General features: G+C 37.5%; 1 protein-coding gene across 1 annotated transcript in view; it reads right to left on the minus strand.

Moving 5' to 3' along the window:
* SLC25A31 (solute carrier family 25 member 31) overlaps positions 1–15,375 on the minus strand; it is a 60,882-nt gene that overhangs the window by 9,618 nt on the left and 35,889 nt on the right. Inside the window, exons 2-4 of the mRNA XM_044681047.1 lie at positions 4,159–4,286; positions 2,015–2,132; positions 50–204 (exon numbers count right to left, since the gene is read on the minus strand). Coding sequence (XP_044536982.1) covers positions 50–204; positions 2,015–2,132; positions 4,159–4,286 — 401 coding nt within the window. The remainder of the gene's footprint in view (positions 1–49; positions 205–2,014; positions 2,133–4,158; positions 4,287–15,375) is intronic.

A 15,375-nucleotide genomic window follows, 5' to 3' on the forward strand; every position in this document is an offset into this window, starting at 1 on the left:
TTCATTTACAAAAATAAAGTTACTGCAGAAATAAAAATGAGAAAATTACCTTAATTGTGTCATAAGATCCAAAATAAGAGGCTCGATACACAATGATACCTTGAACGGAAACCCCAAATCCTTGGTATAAACCAGTGACGCCATCAGATTTTGCTATCTTGATAATACAATCACCTAAACCTTTGAATTGCCGTTCTTCAAGACCTAAAATAAAGCATATTTCTTAGTAAGGCCCACATAATCTGTAAGAATTAGGCAAATGGCTTTTTAAAAACTTAAACTACTGACTTAACTTGTGACTTAAAATTCCACATCTTTAATTTTTGAACTGCAACCTAACAAGCAATCTAATGAACAAAGAAAATGAAAGGATTTAATACCTAAGATCTGTACAAAGTACATTTAATTGATTTTTATCTAAAACATTGTGTAAAGAAAATATGATATAAATTAAAGTGCTGTAATCTCAGACAGGAAAATCAATCTGTTCTCTAAACAAGAAAAGTATATTTTAGTACATATTCAGTACTCATATGGGCAATCTATTTTTGACATGAAGGAACTTTATTTACAAATAAAACAAAAGTAAATAGGATCACAGAGCTAGAGCTGGAAAAGACTTCTGTGGCCATCTGGTCTAGTTTCCCTATTTTGCAGAGAAAGAAACTGAGGGTCAAGGAAATTAGGTGACTTGCCCAAGGTCACTCAAGTAATCAAAATCAGAAGGGTAATTTGCATCCAGGTTCTTTGATCCTAGAGCCAATGATCTATTAATCACTCCACAGTGCAAATAAGTGGGTCTGAGTTTCAGATAAAGCACCAAATGCTTCTCTTATGGCTATCTTTTCCATTCAACTGGAAATAACTGGCATCACTCTACTACTAAATACAGAATGAATTATAACATAAGCGTCAAGTATAACTAGCTTTCAGAAGCAAAGAAACACAGCAACACTTAAAAAAAAAAAGGGATATGTGGTGGGCTACATTTTGAGTTTCTGAGGAAGTTTAATAGCATTTAGTTGGGTGGTTCATTTCTACCTCAGTTCTAATATTTCACGGTAAGATCTTTACTTCCTGAACATATTTGTAGCAAAAGTTGATATAAAGTTGTAGTCAGAATGAACACTAGACCTGTCTCCAAATATCTTATGTATTTATATATTTTGTATACATTTGTATATATAAATTTATATGTTTACATATATATATATATATATATATATACTTTTTTAAAACTACAGAATAAGTCCACTCTCTCTAACATATTTTAATGTCAACATTTTAAAGAATATCTTAATAAAAATTATCCACAAAACATCTGTTTTGGGCTAAAATGTTTAAATTATTGTGTACTTAGGCCTTACTTAATATGCACCAAACTCATTAATATAGTCACAAAATATTTCTAAGTCAAAATATATGAAAAGTTGTATGAGGATTTATGGGTTAATGCGCTGTAAATTGAGAATTTTTTTGAGATGTCTATAAAATTATTTAACCTTTTTGGTACTGAAAATGGAAAACCTTCATAATATGGAATATAATTTTAATTCTACATTATTTGACTTTTACATTAAATGTGTGTGTGTGTGTCTGTATATCACATTAAACTCCACTGAATTAATTTTTCTTAATGACCATAGAAGTACATTTGGCTTCTGGTGACAATTCTATTCCCAAACAAATGGCTTGCTTTTCATATGGCTATTAGCCCCACAAAGAGGTGACTGGAACATTGAAAGAATGTTAAACCTGGCCCAATAGTAGTTTTGTTGATCCTTTCTGGTTTAGTCTGGTTTAGTCTTCTTTAAGGAAGGAAGAAAAAGGCCGCAAACTACGTGGAGATGTATTCCTATTAGGGGAATCCGCTAAATAAGAGGTAGGAACAGAAATGTCAGGGAATAATAAATGGTGCCTCGAGTGCGTTTCCTGCCTAATAGGAATACAGGCACGCACCTGTGGAAATTCACAAACGAGTACGGTTCTTTTTCCAAATGTCATCCATCCATACCTTTTCCAATATCCGCCCCTAATCGAGTTCGGGCAAAATCTAGTGGATACACCACACATAGGGATGTTGCCCCTGCAGCTCCGCCTGATGCTAGATTAGCCAAAAACCACCTCCAGAACTGGAATATATGAATCACAAAAAATTAATGAATTAAGACAAGCATTACAAAAGAACTGGTAAACGCTTAGCTAGCTAGACTCACAAAATAAACAACCAAGTTTAACGATTGTGCTTTTAACACAAATGTTGATAACAACAATGACCGCAGTACCATTTAGAGAGCGCTTTAAGCTTCACAAAGCGCTGTCCATATTATCTCCTTGGTCCTCACAACATTTCTGTGACTCATTTACTGAGGAGGAAGGAAGCTGGTGTTGGAGTGTAGACTATCCCTATTTCTAGACCGAGGCTGATGTCTCATCCTAATCATAACAGTTAAAACGTACATGGTGCTCTTACCAGTTTGCATGGCTCTTTTCATATATTTGATTTCGCAAAGCTTGTATGTTTGAAGGCAGTTTCTCCTGGCTCTACCTACTACGCTGCCTCCATGTCACAGATGTCCTTGTTGTAGGGAAACCAAACCTGCCTTCAGGAAATACTTTTGCATCCCTATTCCTTTAGTATTCCCAAATCTGGACACCAGCAGGCAACTGCCTGGTCAGAGAGGAACTGTGTGCCAGATGGGGAGTTAGAAGAAAGCCTTGGCTCTAGCCTGGCTCTGCAGGCCTCAGCAGCCTCCTCTGTAAAACTGGAGGGGCGACTAAAGAAGACCTCTGAGATTCCTTTTGTAGCTCTGAAGCGGTTTCAACCCATATGGTTCACCTCACTGTCCCAACTTCAATTTATTGCCCTTTTAAAAAATCCCTACCTTCTGTCTTAGAATTAAAAACCAAGGCAGAGGAGCGGTAAGGGCCAGGCAGTGGGGGTTAAGTGACTTGCCCAGGGTCACACAGCTGGGCAGTATCTGAGGCCAAACTTGAACCCAGGACCAACCATTTTCAGGCCTGGTTCTCTCTATCCACTGAATCACCTAGCTGCCCCCAACCTACTACTTAAAATCTTTATTTCTAAGTAGACAAGCCTGAGAGATGTTAACAGATATTTTTCATTGCAGCAACTCTCATTAACTTTAATATTCTGATAGATGACTACTTATATTTGAATCCTGGAAGAACACTAAAGTGTGATAATATGAAAGTTTATAAAAGATATGCTCTGTGGAAACAAAATATGGCTACCTGGTTCTAATAAGCTTTCTTTGAAAATGTAAGAAACGGATATTAACTCAATCAAAGAGGCATTCCCCATGAATGAACAAGAAGTGTTTTTACTCAATATAGAATAAACTTACTTTACTTTTTAAGCTTTAACTATAAAAGCATGTATTTAATGATTAAAACCCATGAACTATTATGGCAGGAAACTTCAAAGACTTGAAATATTAATCATATAAATGTTGGCATAAGCCTAAGAAGACAGAAATATTATACATAACAGAAATAGGAACAGGAGACTGGACCTGTGATTTCTTGATACAGTGCACATAAAGATGAGGCAATTTCCTCTGCCAATGTGGGTCACCACCTTCTCTGCACCATAGACTGGGGAGAGTGCTGATCTTGGACTAAGGAGAGCGGAGTTCAAATCTCACCTCAGACATTTAACTTCTCTTGGCCTCAGTTTCCTCATCTGTAAATGGGAATAGATTCCTACTTCACAGGGTTGTGGTGAGGATAAAATGAGATAACATATGGTAATTGCCTTGCAAACCTTAAAGTGCTCTATAAATGCTAGCGATTTTCTCATTAGAAAGCATTCAGAAGTTAAGTGACTTGCCTGAGGGTCACATTGCTGATATATGTCAAAGACTAGACTGGAAACCAGGACTTCCTGGCTTCAAGGCTGGTCACCGGCACATAATACTTACTATATAAAATAGTACACACAAGTGAAAGTAATGTAGGTTAGATGCAATCCTTGCCTTTTTAAGAATGCCTTAAGCATTCTCCCTTTAGGATTAGCGTGAAGCTTCATATATGGATATTTGCAAGGCTAGTTAAAAAAGGTCCTATTTTAAATCTCAAATGTAACAATAATCTAAGATATTTTAAATAATGTTAGAAATATTAAAATAGAATTACCTGCTTATCTTTGTTAACTCCTGACATGAAAATCTGTTTGTATTTGTCCTTAAAAGCAAAGTTTAGAGCTTGTGTTGGAAAATATCGAATAACATTTGCCAAATTGCCACGCCAAAAACTGAGAAAACCTACAATGAGAAATTATTCTAATTATAAATTTATATTACTAATCCCAAAACCTTGATATTGTTTTATGTGGAAAAGTTAAAATCTTGAGCTCAATGCCTCAAGGAAATTAAATTTCACTAAGCGAAAGTCAGAAGTGAATGCAGCAACTCTGCAAAAACTCTCAAAAAAAAATGTCACCTTCATCTTCCAATAGATACCTCTCCTCTGACCCTCCTTCCAGAAGTCCATCTGTTATTCCCCACCCCCAACAAAGTCCAGTAAGACCAACCCACTCCATTAACTATGTTTCCCATGACACCAAGAGTCCCCATGCCTCGCTAAAAAGGAAGGGCAGTTCCTTCTCATATCTCTGCTTACTGTGTTGTGCTTCTGCTTTTTTCACTGAGCATTAGGACACACAAGACTTCTTATCTGTATTCTAATCATCACTAATATGACAGAAACATCCATTATGTTCGTGTATCACAATTTATTTAGCTATTCCCCAGGTCATGGCTATCAAATCTGTTCCCAGTTCTCTGGTACCACAGAGCTATTTCAGGGATTGAGATAGGACCTTTCTAAAATGGGACGATCCAGTGAATCCCTGATATGCTGGTCTCCCTTAGAACTAGTCATGTACTCTGACTCCAATTTTTTTAACATTTCTTTTTTTTATTATTATTTTTGTTTACAGCTGCTTTTGGTTTTTTATTTTCCCCATGATCCATGCTTTCTCCCTCCCCTCGTCCCTTCCCCTGCCATAGTTGACAAGCAATTCCACTGGATTATACATATTATCATTCAAACCCATTTCCAAATTATTCATTTAAATCCTTTAAAACCAAAACCTCAAAGTATATACCCATATAAACAATTGATGAATCACATTCTTTCTCAGAAGTCCCTCAGCATTGTCCTGGATCACCGCATTGCTTTTAGTACAAATCTGACTCCATTTTAAAAAAATTAATTTTGCTTTTAAAATTCTGAACTTGGTATGGGGGACAGGTCCCCTTGACACCTCAAGTCTCTAGAGGAATCCCAGTCAGAGAGTATGTGAGGAACTTCCTAATCCTGGTCCCTTGCAGTGCTGGCTAAAGAAAGCTGGCCCTGATGCAAACTGCATGATCAAAGGCCTTCTGTTTTAGGAGCATTTCCTCTAGACTTTTGAGAAGTTTTTAGCACAACTTCGATTTGCCTCTCAAACATAGCTGCGCTTCTATTCCAGATACCAAGGCACCTCACAGGGAATGCCACCTAACCCTTTTCTTTGTCCCCCTCCCCATCTCTGTTCCTGGTCATGTGGTCTCTGTTCCTTTAAGGTATAAAAATCCTGGACCCCTTCTCTTCGGGGAGGCAGACTGTATGTGCACCTACCTGCCTCCCAGCAATTCGACTCAATACATTTTTTCTATTTTAAAATATTCAGTGGAGCCTGGTCATTCTTTGAGAGTACCTTCCAGAACCAGACATATCAAGGTCTCCTACAACAAACAAACACTAAGTGAAGCAAGCAAATTCAGCCTGCTTTTCTTTTTAAAGCATGCAATAAATTTTAACATGTAACTTGTAAGGCTTCTCTTCTTGTCTTTTTCCTTCTGTGCATTTAAAAAGGTTTTCATGACCCTCTTCTTTTCTTTGGCAACCCTCTTGCTACATCCCCTCCAACTAAAAGCAAAATAAATCAGGAAACAGGAAAAACTCCCACAAAATCCCTCTAAGAACTATCTTGTCCCTTGCTAAGATAATACAGCAATTGCTAATGAGTTCCTGTGAATGACTCCACAGATGAAAAAACTTGTTGTATGCTACCACAGGGGATATGAAGACAAACACCCCACAGTCCCGCTCCAAAGGGGATGCTCTAATGGTGGAGACCATGAACAAGGAAGGATGATGCCCTCCTGACGGAAGGGCAAGTGGGCAGGAGATTCGTAGGCTTTTCCCAGAGCAGTCAGCCAACACTCCTGATGAAGCCTCCTGGGTGGCAGGCCCTGTACTAGTCTCTGGGTCTTGGAGGAAGCCAGGAGGCAGAGAGCAAGAGAGCATTCCACGGCCAAGGCTGAGAGAGTGTCTTGTTGGAGGAAGAGTGTCGCTGGGGGTAAGAATGCAGGGATGAGAGGTCAGCTGTGCGCTTTAGGAAGTGACGGCTGAGTGGAGGATGGCATTGAGTTGCAATGCTATACTGATTTGTTAACTATGTTTAGAGCAAGAGGCAAAGAGTTGGGTGGTAGTGGGGCAGCGAGGTGGCACGGTGTAGGGCATTAGAGCTGGAGTTTGGTGTTCAAATCCAGCCATAGATACGTACTGAGATGAGCCGTGGGAGCCTGGGCAAGTCACTTAACCCCATTTGCCTCAGGATCCTCATGTGGAGAAGGAAATGGTAAACCACTGAAGTACCTTTGCCAAGAAAACTCCAAATAGGGCCACCAAATGTCAAGCCAGGTCTGGGGCTCTACATAAGAGGCTCTCCCCAACCAGGGGGGGTGGGTAGCTGCAGGGCAGGAATCTGAATTTCAAGGGACAGTCTCTGGAGGTCCAGCCATGTCTGGGGCTAAGCACGATTCAATCTGGAGCCAGTTCCAGATTGCAGGGGTCTCCCCAAGCAGGACAGCCTGCTCCGTGATTCTGAGGAGTGGGTGTTTCCACCTTCAACGCTAGCTGGTGGGTCAAGAGTTCGGGCACAGTGTGGCACTAGCCCAAGGGAGAGAAGAGGCGCACGGTCCTGCAGGGCACCATGCTCTCATTTTCATAGGCTCGCAGGCCTGTCAGAGCTGGAAGGCAGATGGGGTGCCCCTCCCTCGGGCACTCTGTCACAGAGACGTCCCCCTGGCCTGGAGCCCCGTGCTCTCCCCCTCACGTGCGGCTTCTCTCCAGTCCCGCCTTCCTTCTCTTTATTTCCCATCGCTCTCTTTCTGTCTGCTCTTACAGAGTTGCTTGCCAGAGCAGTCTTCCCGCATCCCCAGGCCTTAGCACAGCGCCTGGTACGTAGGAGGGGCTTCGTACATTTTCCCTGACTGGTCCAACACCAAACAGCTACTAAACGGGAAAGGTGGGCCTTGGCCATGGCTGCTGACTCTAGTGCTCTTTCTACTATCACATACTATTTTGGGCACCATGAAGGGACAAGGCAGTGGCCTCCTCCAGAGTGTGGGTCCTCGCTCGGCGCAGAGAGCTTTAGGGATGCAGGTGAACAAGGGCATCCAGTTAGGCTGGGTTTGGCTTTCTATAGGCACCTTTAATTCCATTCCCTTCTAGAGAATAGAATGTCTAAACAGACTGTCTCTTTGTAAATGCCCTTATCTAAATAACAGGGCTTGGATATGGCCAAAGAGAAAGAGATCTGACACCAAAATCTGCTCCCAGAAAAAGCGGGCACGGCCCAGTGTGTGTGGGGAGCATAAGAAAGGAATGACAAATCCATGAAGAGGGCTCTGTTTTTCGTGTTTTCTCCATAAGGAGGGAGGCAAGGCGAGGCAGGAGAGAGAACTCAAAACTGAAAGGAAGATTGTATAGCACATCTTTGAACCCAAACCTAGCAAGCCCCTGAAATGGATCCCCAGAAAGATCTCTGATAACTGCAAAGAAACACAAGTAGGCTCCTCCAGGAGGATGCCATGGAAACAGTGGGCCTGGCCGACAGAGGCCCCCGGAGGTCATGCCAGCCTCAAGCTCAGGGGGACAAGGAGCTCCCCCTAAGGGCTGGCCCAGAAGGGAGATGAAGTCAGATTTCAGCTCTAGGGACACTGGGAATCCAACAAGAGATGGCCAACCCAGCCCTTGGGGAGGCTGCTGAAGGTACATAATGGCAGAGGCCTAAGACCAGAGTGCAGGGCCCTGGAGAGGAGACATGAGAATAGCACCCAGACTAAGGACACTCCCCACCTCAGCAAAGAGGACCAGAGGAAAGCAAATACAAAACCCCAAAGTAAGATTTAAGGCTGAAACCCAATGCAATACGGACCAAGAGAAACCCCAGAAACCTAGGACAAAGTAATGTTACAGTAAGAAGTACAAGCCAAACCTTGTGTGTGTGTGTGTGTGTGTGTGTGTGCGTGTGTGTGCGCGTGTGTGCATGCGTGCGCACGCGCGTGCCTTGGTCCCAAAGATTACAAAACCTTTTGGAAGAAAAAAAATTTTTTAATGAAAGGTGTAAAAATTAAGAATCCAGGAAGAAAATGGAAAGGAGAGCAAATAGATTAGGGGAAAAGGTAGAAAACTTTATCAGTGTATTAAGACATTTTGAAAAAATATTGAATTAAAAAAATATTAACTATAATTAATGACTCCATGAGACAAGAAGAAATATTCATGCAGAATCAAAAATTTGAGAAAAAGAATAAAGCCCTGGGGTATCTACTAACAAAACCAAATGAACTAAAAAAAAAAACAAGTCAAAGAGAAAATTAAGAATTGTCAAACTCCATGAAATGCATGACCAAACAAAAGCCTTAGACACCTGAACCTAGTTCAAGAAAACATAAAAGAAAACTATCCAGATCAATTAGTATCAGAGGGCTAAGCAAGGATGGGAAGAACCCACTGGTCACTGGTTAAAAAGAATCTCAAACAGAAAACATCCAGAGGATGTCACATCTAAGATCCAGAATTTTCACATCAAATTAAAAATAGTAAAAGCAACTTACCAGGATCCACTGGAAAGAAATACTCCACTAACAACTTGCAAAACTGAATATAATTCTACAGAAGGGAAAAAGAAACTATAAGAAGCAGAGATTATCTTTCATTCATTCCTGAAGGAAAAAAGTAGAAACACTGAAATGTAAGCATGGAAATTGAGAAAAACACAAATTATTTAATCTTAAAGAAATAGTGGGTCAAAAAAGAAAAACCAGCAACAACAGATATCTAGAGAAAATGACAACATTGAGACAACACACATGCCAAGAACTTCTGAGAGGAAGTCAATATGGCCCATAGGGAAAATTTATATCTTCAAACACTTTCATCATCAAAAGAGAAAGAACAAATCAGCGAATAAGGCACAGAATTAAAAAATTTTTAAAGAGTAAAAATATATTTAAAAATCCTTATGTAAACACAAAAATGAAAATTTGAAAAACTGAAGAGATTAACATTATTAGCTGTTTCTTTTACTGATACTATAAATCAGCTGAAATTTTATTTTAAAAGAGGAAAAACAAAGCATCAATAACAAAAATAAAAGTCACAACAAATTAAAGTGAAATATGGCAAATTATAAACAGTTGCCCAATTATATACTTCTAAAGCAGTTACTGTCAATGAAATGGACAAATATTTATAAAAACAACATATTTTATCATAGAACATAATAATAAGGAATTTATATAACCCAAACAACAACAAAAATTGGAAAAGTCATAAAGGAACTCCCAAAAAGAAAAAATTGACAGAATTAAGATGGACTGACAAATTCTATTTAACATTCAAAGAATAATTAATTCTGTTTTATTGTTTGCAAACAAGAAGAGATCCCACCAAACTCATTCAAGGACATAAATTTGGTAATAATGCCTAAACCAGGAAGACATGAAACAAAAAACCCCAGACTAGCATCTCTACGGAATATCAATACAGAATTAACCAAAATTTGCTAAGAGGCTCCAATACCATACCAAAAAGACAATACCTTATGACGATGATTGATTTATATAGTTGTATAGGGGTGGTTCATTATTAGGAAAACTCTGAAAAAGGATGGCACAATAGAGTGCTGGGCCTGGAATCAAGAAGATTCATCTTCCTCAGTTCAAATCTGGCTTCAGATTCTTACTAGATGTGTGACCCAGGGCAAGACACTTAACTCTATTTGCCTCAGTTTTCTCAACTGTAAGATGACATGGAGAAGGAAATGGAAAATCACTCCAGTATCTCTATGAAGAAAATTCCAAATGGGGTTACAGAGAATAGCACACAACTGAAAATGACTCAACACATAGAATAAATCAAATTAGTAATATAACAACAAAAATCTTAAGATCATTATCAGTAAATGACAGAAAAAGGTTTTGCCAAAATACATCCTTTTATGTAAAGAACATTAAAAAGCATATGAATAATCCTTGCTCTGGTAAATAGCATCTATTGATAACCAAAACCCAACATTAATTGTAACATGGAGAAACAGTTAATCTTTTAAAAATATAATCAAGAGGGACAGCTAGGTGGTTCAGTGGATTAAGAGCAAGGCCCAGAAACAGGAGGTCCTGGGTTCAAATAGGTCCCCACAGTCTAATTTTGGAACCAATATACAATATTGATTTTAAGACGGAAGGTAAGGGCTTAAAAAAAAAAAAAGAAGATAAGCAAGAGTGTCCTTTGGCTTCCCCACTCTTAGTGGATATAATTCTTGAAATGCTAGTTATAGCAATAAGGAAAAGATGAGAGAATAAGTGTGGAAAAAGAGGAGACAAAAATGGATTTGTTAGATTTACTAGAGAGACAACTAAATGTAATTCAGTTCGTTACTTCAGTAAAGCAGCAGGATATAAAATGAACCCAGAAAAAGTAGCCTTTTAATATATTCCTGACAAAACGCAGAAGAAAGAAAATACAAATACAAAGGGCTCTTTACAAAAACAAAGATAACTGGAGATATTAACTGCTCATAGTTAGATCCCTAGGGGACCAAGAATAGTTTTTCAGGGGGGTTGTGAATTTAGATAGAAAAAGATTGCATCTTTATTTTCATCAACCTCTACTTAAAATTTAGTATTGCCTTTCATTATTTTAAAACATTAAGAGAGGTCCACCAAGATTACAAAAAAAGGGGCCACATCCCAAAAAAGCTTAAGAATTCTGATCAATAGAACAAAAGGTCAAGAATCTCAAGGATTCAATGGTGGGGGGGAGCATGAAGGAAAGTAATATTACAACATGGTAATTATTAAACCTGGTAATGATAAAATACAGAGAAGACCAGTAAAAGACTAAGACAAGCCCTGAAGCAACAGAACACAGTAGCTTAATGGTTACTTAGCCCAAAGAACTGTGACTTAGGAGTAGGAAACTTCCTAGTCTTAAAAAATTTTATTTTTTTCTAATGAACTTCTCCAAAGAAAAGCATTTCCATATAAAAATTAGAACAGAAAATGAGGTGTAACCATACCTAATGAAACCACAAATCTCTTGCATATAGTTCTCTTTTTCCAAAGTATATAACGAATTCAATATTACTTTAAAAATCATTCCTCGTTTCCTTTCTTGTTCCCGCTGTGCATTTTATTATTTTTTTTAGAAAAATTTTCCATGGTTACATGATTCATGTTCTTACTTTCCCCTTCCCCCCTTCTACCCCCCCCCACCCCCACCAATAGCCGACACGCATTTACACTGGTTTTAACATGTGTCATCTAGCAAGACCTATTTCCATATTATTGATACTTGTATTGGTGTGGTCGTTTCCATCCCTAACTATGTCTGCATCAACCCATGTGTTCAATCAGTTGTTTTTCTTCTGTTTCCACTCCTGCAGTTCTTCCTCTGAATGTGGGTAGTGTTCTTTTCCATAAGTCCCTCAGAATTGTCCTGGGTCATTGCATTGCTGCCTGTACAAAAGTCCATTACGTTCGATTTTACCACAGTGTATCAGTCTCTGTGTACAATGTTCTTCTGGCTTTGCTCCTTTCACTCTGCATCAGTTCCTGGAAGTCTTTCCAGTTCACATGGAACTCCTCCAGTTTATTATTCCTTTGAGCACAATAGTATTCCATCACCAGCATATACCACAATTTGTTCAGCCATTCCCCAATTGAAGGGCAGACCCATATTTTCCAGTTTTTTGCCATCACAAAAAGTGCAGCTATAAGTATTTTTTGTACAAGTCTGTTTATCTATGATATCTTTGGGGTACAGACCCAACAATGGTATGGCTGGATCAAAGGGCAGGCATTCTTTTATAGCCCTTTGAGCATAGTTCCAAATTGCCATCTAGAATGGTTGGATCAATTCACAACTCCACCAGCTATGCATTAATGTCCCAATTTTGTCACATCCCCTCCAACATTCATTACTCTCCTCTTCTATCATTTTATTTTTTATTTTATTTTTTTTTTTAGATTTTTTTTTAAACCCTTTAACTTCTGTGTATTGACTTATAGGTGGAAGAGTGGTAAGGGTAGGCAATGGGGGTCAAGTGACTTGCCCAGGGTCACACAGCTGGGAAGTGTCTGAGGCTGGATTTGAACCTAGGACCTCCCGTCTCTAGGCCTGGCTCTCAATCCACTGAGCTACCCAGCTGCCCCCTCTTCTATCATTTTAGACAATCTGCTAGGTGTGAGGTGATACCTCAGAGTTGTTTTGATTTGCATTTCTCTAATTATTAAAAGGTTTAGAACACTTTTTCATGTGCTTATTGATAGTTTTGATTTCTTTATCTGAAAATTGCCTATTCATGTCCCTTGCCCATTTATCATTGGGGAATGGCTTGATTTTTTATACAATTGATTTAGTTGCTTGTATATATGAGTAATTAGACCTCTGTCAGAATTTTTTTTAATAAAGATTTTTTCCCAGTTTGTTATTTCCCTTCTGAGTTTGGTTGCATTGTTTTTGTTTGTACAAAAGCTTTTTAATTTAATATAATCAAAATCATTTATTTTAAATTTTGTAATTTTCTCTAACTCTTGCTTGGTTTTAAAATCTTTCCTTTCCCAGAGATATGACAGGTATACTATACTATGTTCACTTAATTTATTTATAGTTTCCCTCTTTATATTCAAGTCATTCACCCATTCTGAATTTATCTTGGTGTAGGGTGTGAGATGTTGATCTAAACCTAATCTCTCCCATATTGTTTTCCAAATTTCCCAGCAGTTTTTGTCAAATAGTGGATTCATGTCCCAAAAGTTGGGCTCTTTGGGTTTATCATAGACTGTCTTGCTGACATCACTTACCCCAAGTCTATTCCACTGATCCTCCCTTCTGTCTCTTAGCCATTACCATATCATTTTGATGACTGCTGCTTTATAGTATAGTTTAAGATCTGGTACTGGTAGGCCATCTTCCTTCATGTTTTTTTTTCATTATTTCCCTTGATATTCTTGAACTTGTCCTTCCAAATGAACTTTGTTATAGTTTTTTTCTAATTCAGTAAAAAAGTTTTTTGGTAGTTGGATAGGTATGGCAATAAATAAGTAAATTAATTTGGGTAGAATGGTCATTTTTATTATGTTAGCCATCCTACTCATGAGCAATTAATGTTTTTCCAATTGTTTAGATCTAGTTTTAATTGTTTGGAAAGTGTTTTGTAGTTGTGTTTGTATAATTCCTGTGTTTGTTTTGGTAGATAGATTCCCAAGTATTTTATATTGTCTAGGGTGATTTTAAATGGTGTTTCTCTTTCTAACTCTTGCTGCTGTAATGTGTTGGAAATATATAGAAATGCTGATGATTTATGTGCATTTATTTTGTTTCCTGCAACTTTGCTAAAGTTGTGGATTATTTCTACTAGCTTTTTAGTTGATTCTCTAGGATTTTTTAAGTAGACCATCATATCATCTGCAAAGAGTGATAGCTTAGTCTCCTCATTACCTATTTTAATACCTTCAATTTTTTTCTTCTCTAATTGCTACTGCTAGTATTTCTAGTACAATGTTAAATAATAGAGGTGATCATGGGCATCCTTGTTTCATGCTTGATCTTATTGGGAAGGTTTCTAATTTATCCCCATTGCATATGATGCTTGTAGATGCTTTTAGATAAATACTGCTTATTATTTTTAGGAAAGGTCCTTCTATTCCTATACTTTCTAGTGTTTTCAATAGGAATGGGTGTTGTATTTTGTCAAAGGCTTTTTCAGCATCTATTGAGATAATCATGTGGTTTTTGTTTCTTAGCTTGTTGATATGGTCAATTATTTGGATGGTTTTTCTAATGTTGAAATATCCTTGCATTCCTGGTATAAATCCGTCTTGATCACTTGCTGGAATCTTTTTGCTAATATTCTATTTAAGATTTTTGCATCTATATTCATTAGGGAAATTGGTCTGTAGTTTTCTTTCTCTGTTTTTGATTTACTAGGCTTTGGAATCAGTACCATATTTGTATCATAAAAGGAGTTTTGTAGAACTCCTTCTTTGCTTATTATGTCAAATAGTTTGTATAGTATTGGAATTAGTTGTTCTTTAAAGGTTTGATAGAATTCACTTGTGAATCCATCAGGTCCTGGCAATTTTTTCTTAGGGAGTTCTTTGATGGCTTGTTTAATTTCTTTTTTTGATGTGGGATTATTTAAGTATTCTATTTCTTCTGCTATTAATCTAGGCAATTTATATTTTTGTAAACATTCATCCATATCACCTAGATTGCTATATTTATTGCCATATAATTGGGCAAAATAGTTTTTAATTGCCTTAATTTCCTCTTCATTAGAGGTGAAGTCTCCCTTTTCATCTTTGATACTGTTAATTTTCTTTCCTTTTTAAAATTAGATTTGCCAGTACTTTGTCTATTTCATCTGTTTTTTCAAAATACCAGCTTCTACTCTTATTTATTAATTCAATAGTTCTTTTACTTTTGATTTTATTAATTTCTCCTTTGATTTTTAGTATTTCTAATTTAGTTTTCATCTGAGGATTTTAATTTGTTCATTTTCTAGTTTTTTAAGTTGCACGCCCAATTCATTAATCTCTGCCCTCCCTAATTTGTTAATATATGCACTCAGTGATATAAATTTTCCCCTTAGAACTGCTTTGGCTGCATCCCATAGGTTTGGGTAAGTAGTCTCATCATTGTCATTGTTTTCAATAAAATTATTGTTTCTATGATTTGTTCTTTCACTAAATTATTTTGGAGAATCATATTATTTAATTTCCAATTAGTTTTTGGTTTGCCTCTTCATGTATTCTTCCTAATAACTATTTTTACTGCATTTTTATTGCATTATGATCTGATAAGGTTGCATTTATTATTTCTGCTTTTTTGCATTTGTTTGCCATGTTTCTACGCCCTAATACATGGTCTATCTTTGTGAATGTTCCATGTGCTACTGAAAAGGAGGTGTATTCCTTTTTGTCCCTATTTATTTTTCTCCATATATCTATTAACTCTAATTTTTCTAGGGTTTCATTCATCTCTCTTATCTCTTTGTTTTTTGGTTTGATT

Source organism: Gracilinanus agilis, chromosome 6 (assembly GCF_016433145.1).
Source record: "Gracilinanus agilis isolate LMUSP501 chromosome 6, AgileGrace, whole genome shotgun sequence".
Taxonomy (NCBI): domain Eukaryota; kingdom Metazoa; phylum Chordata; class Mammalia; order Didelphimorphia; family Didelphidae; genus Gracilinanus; species Gracilinanus agilis.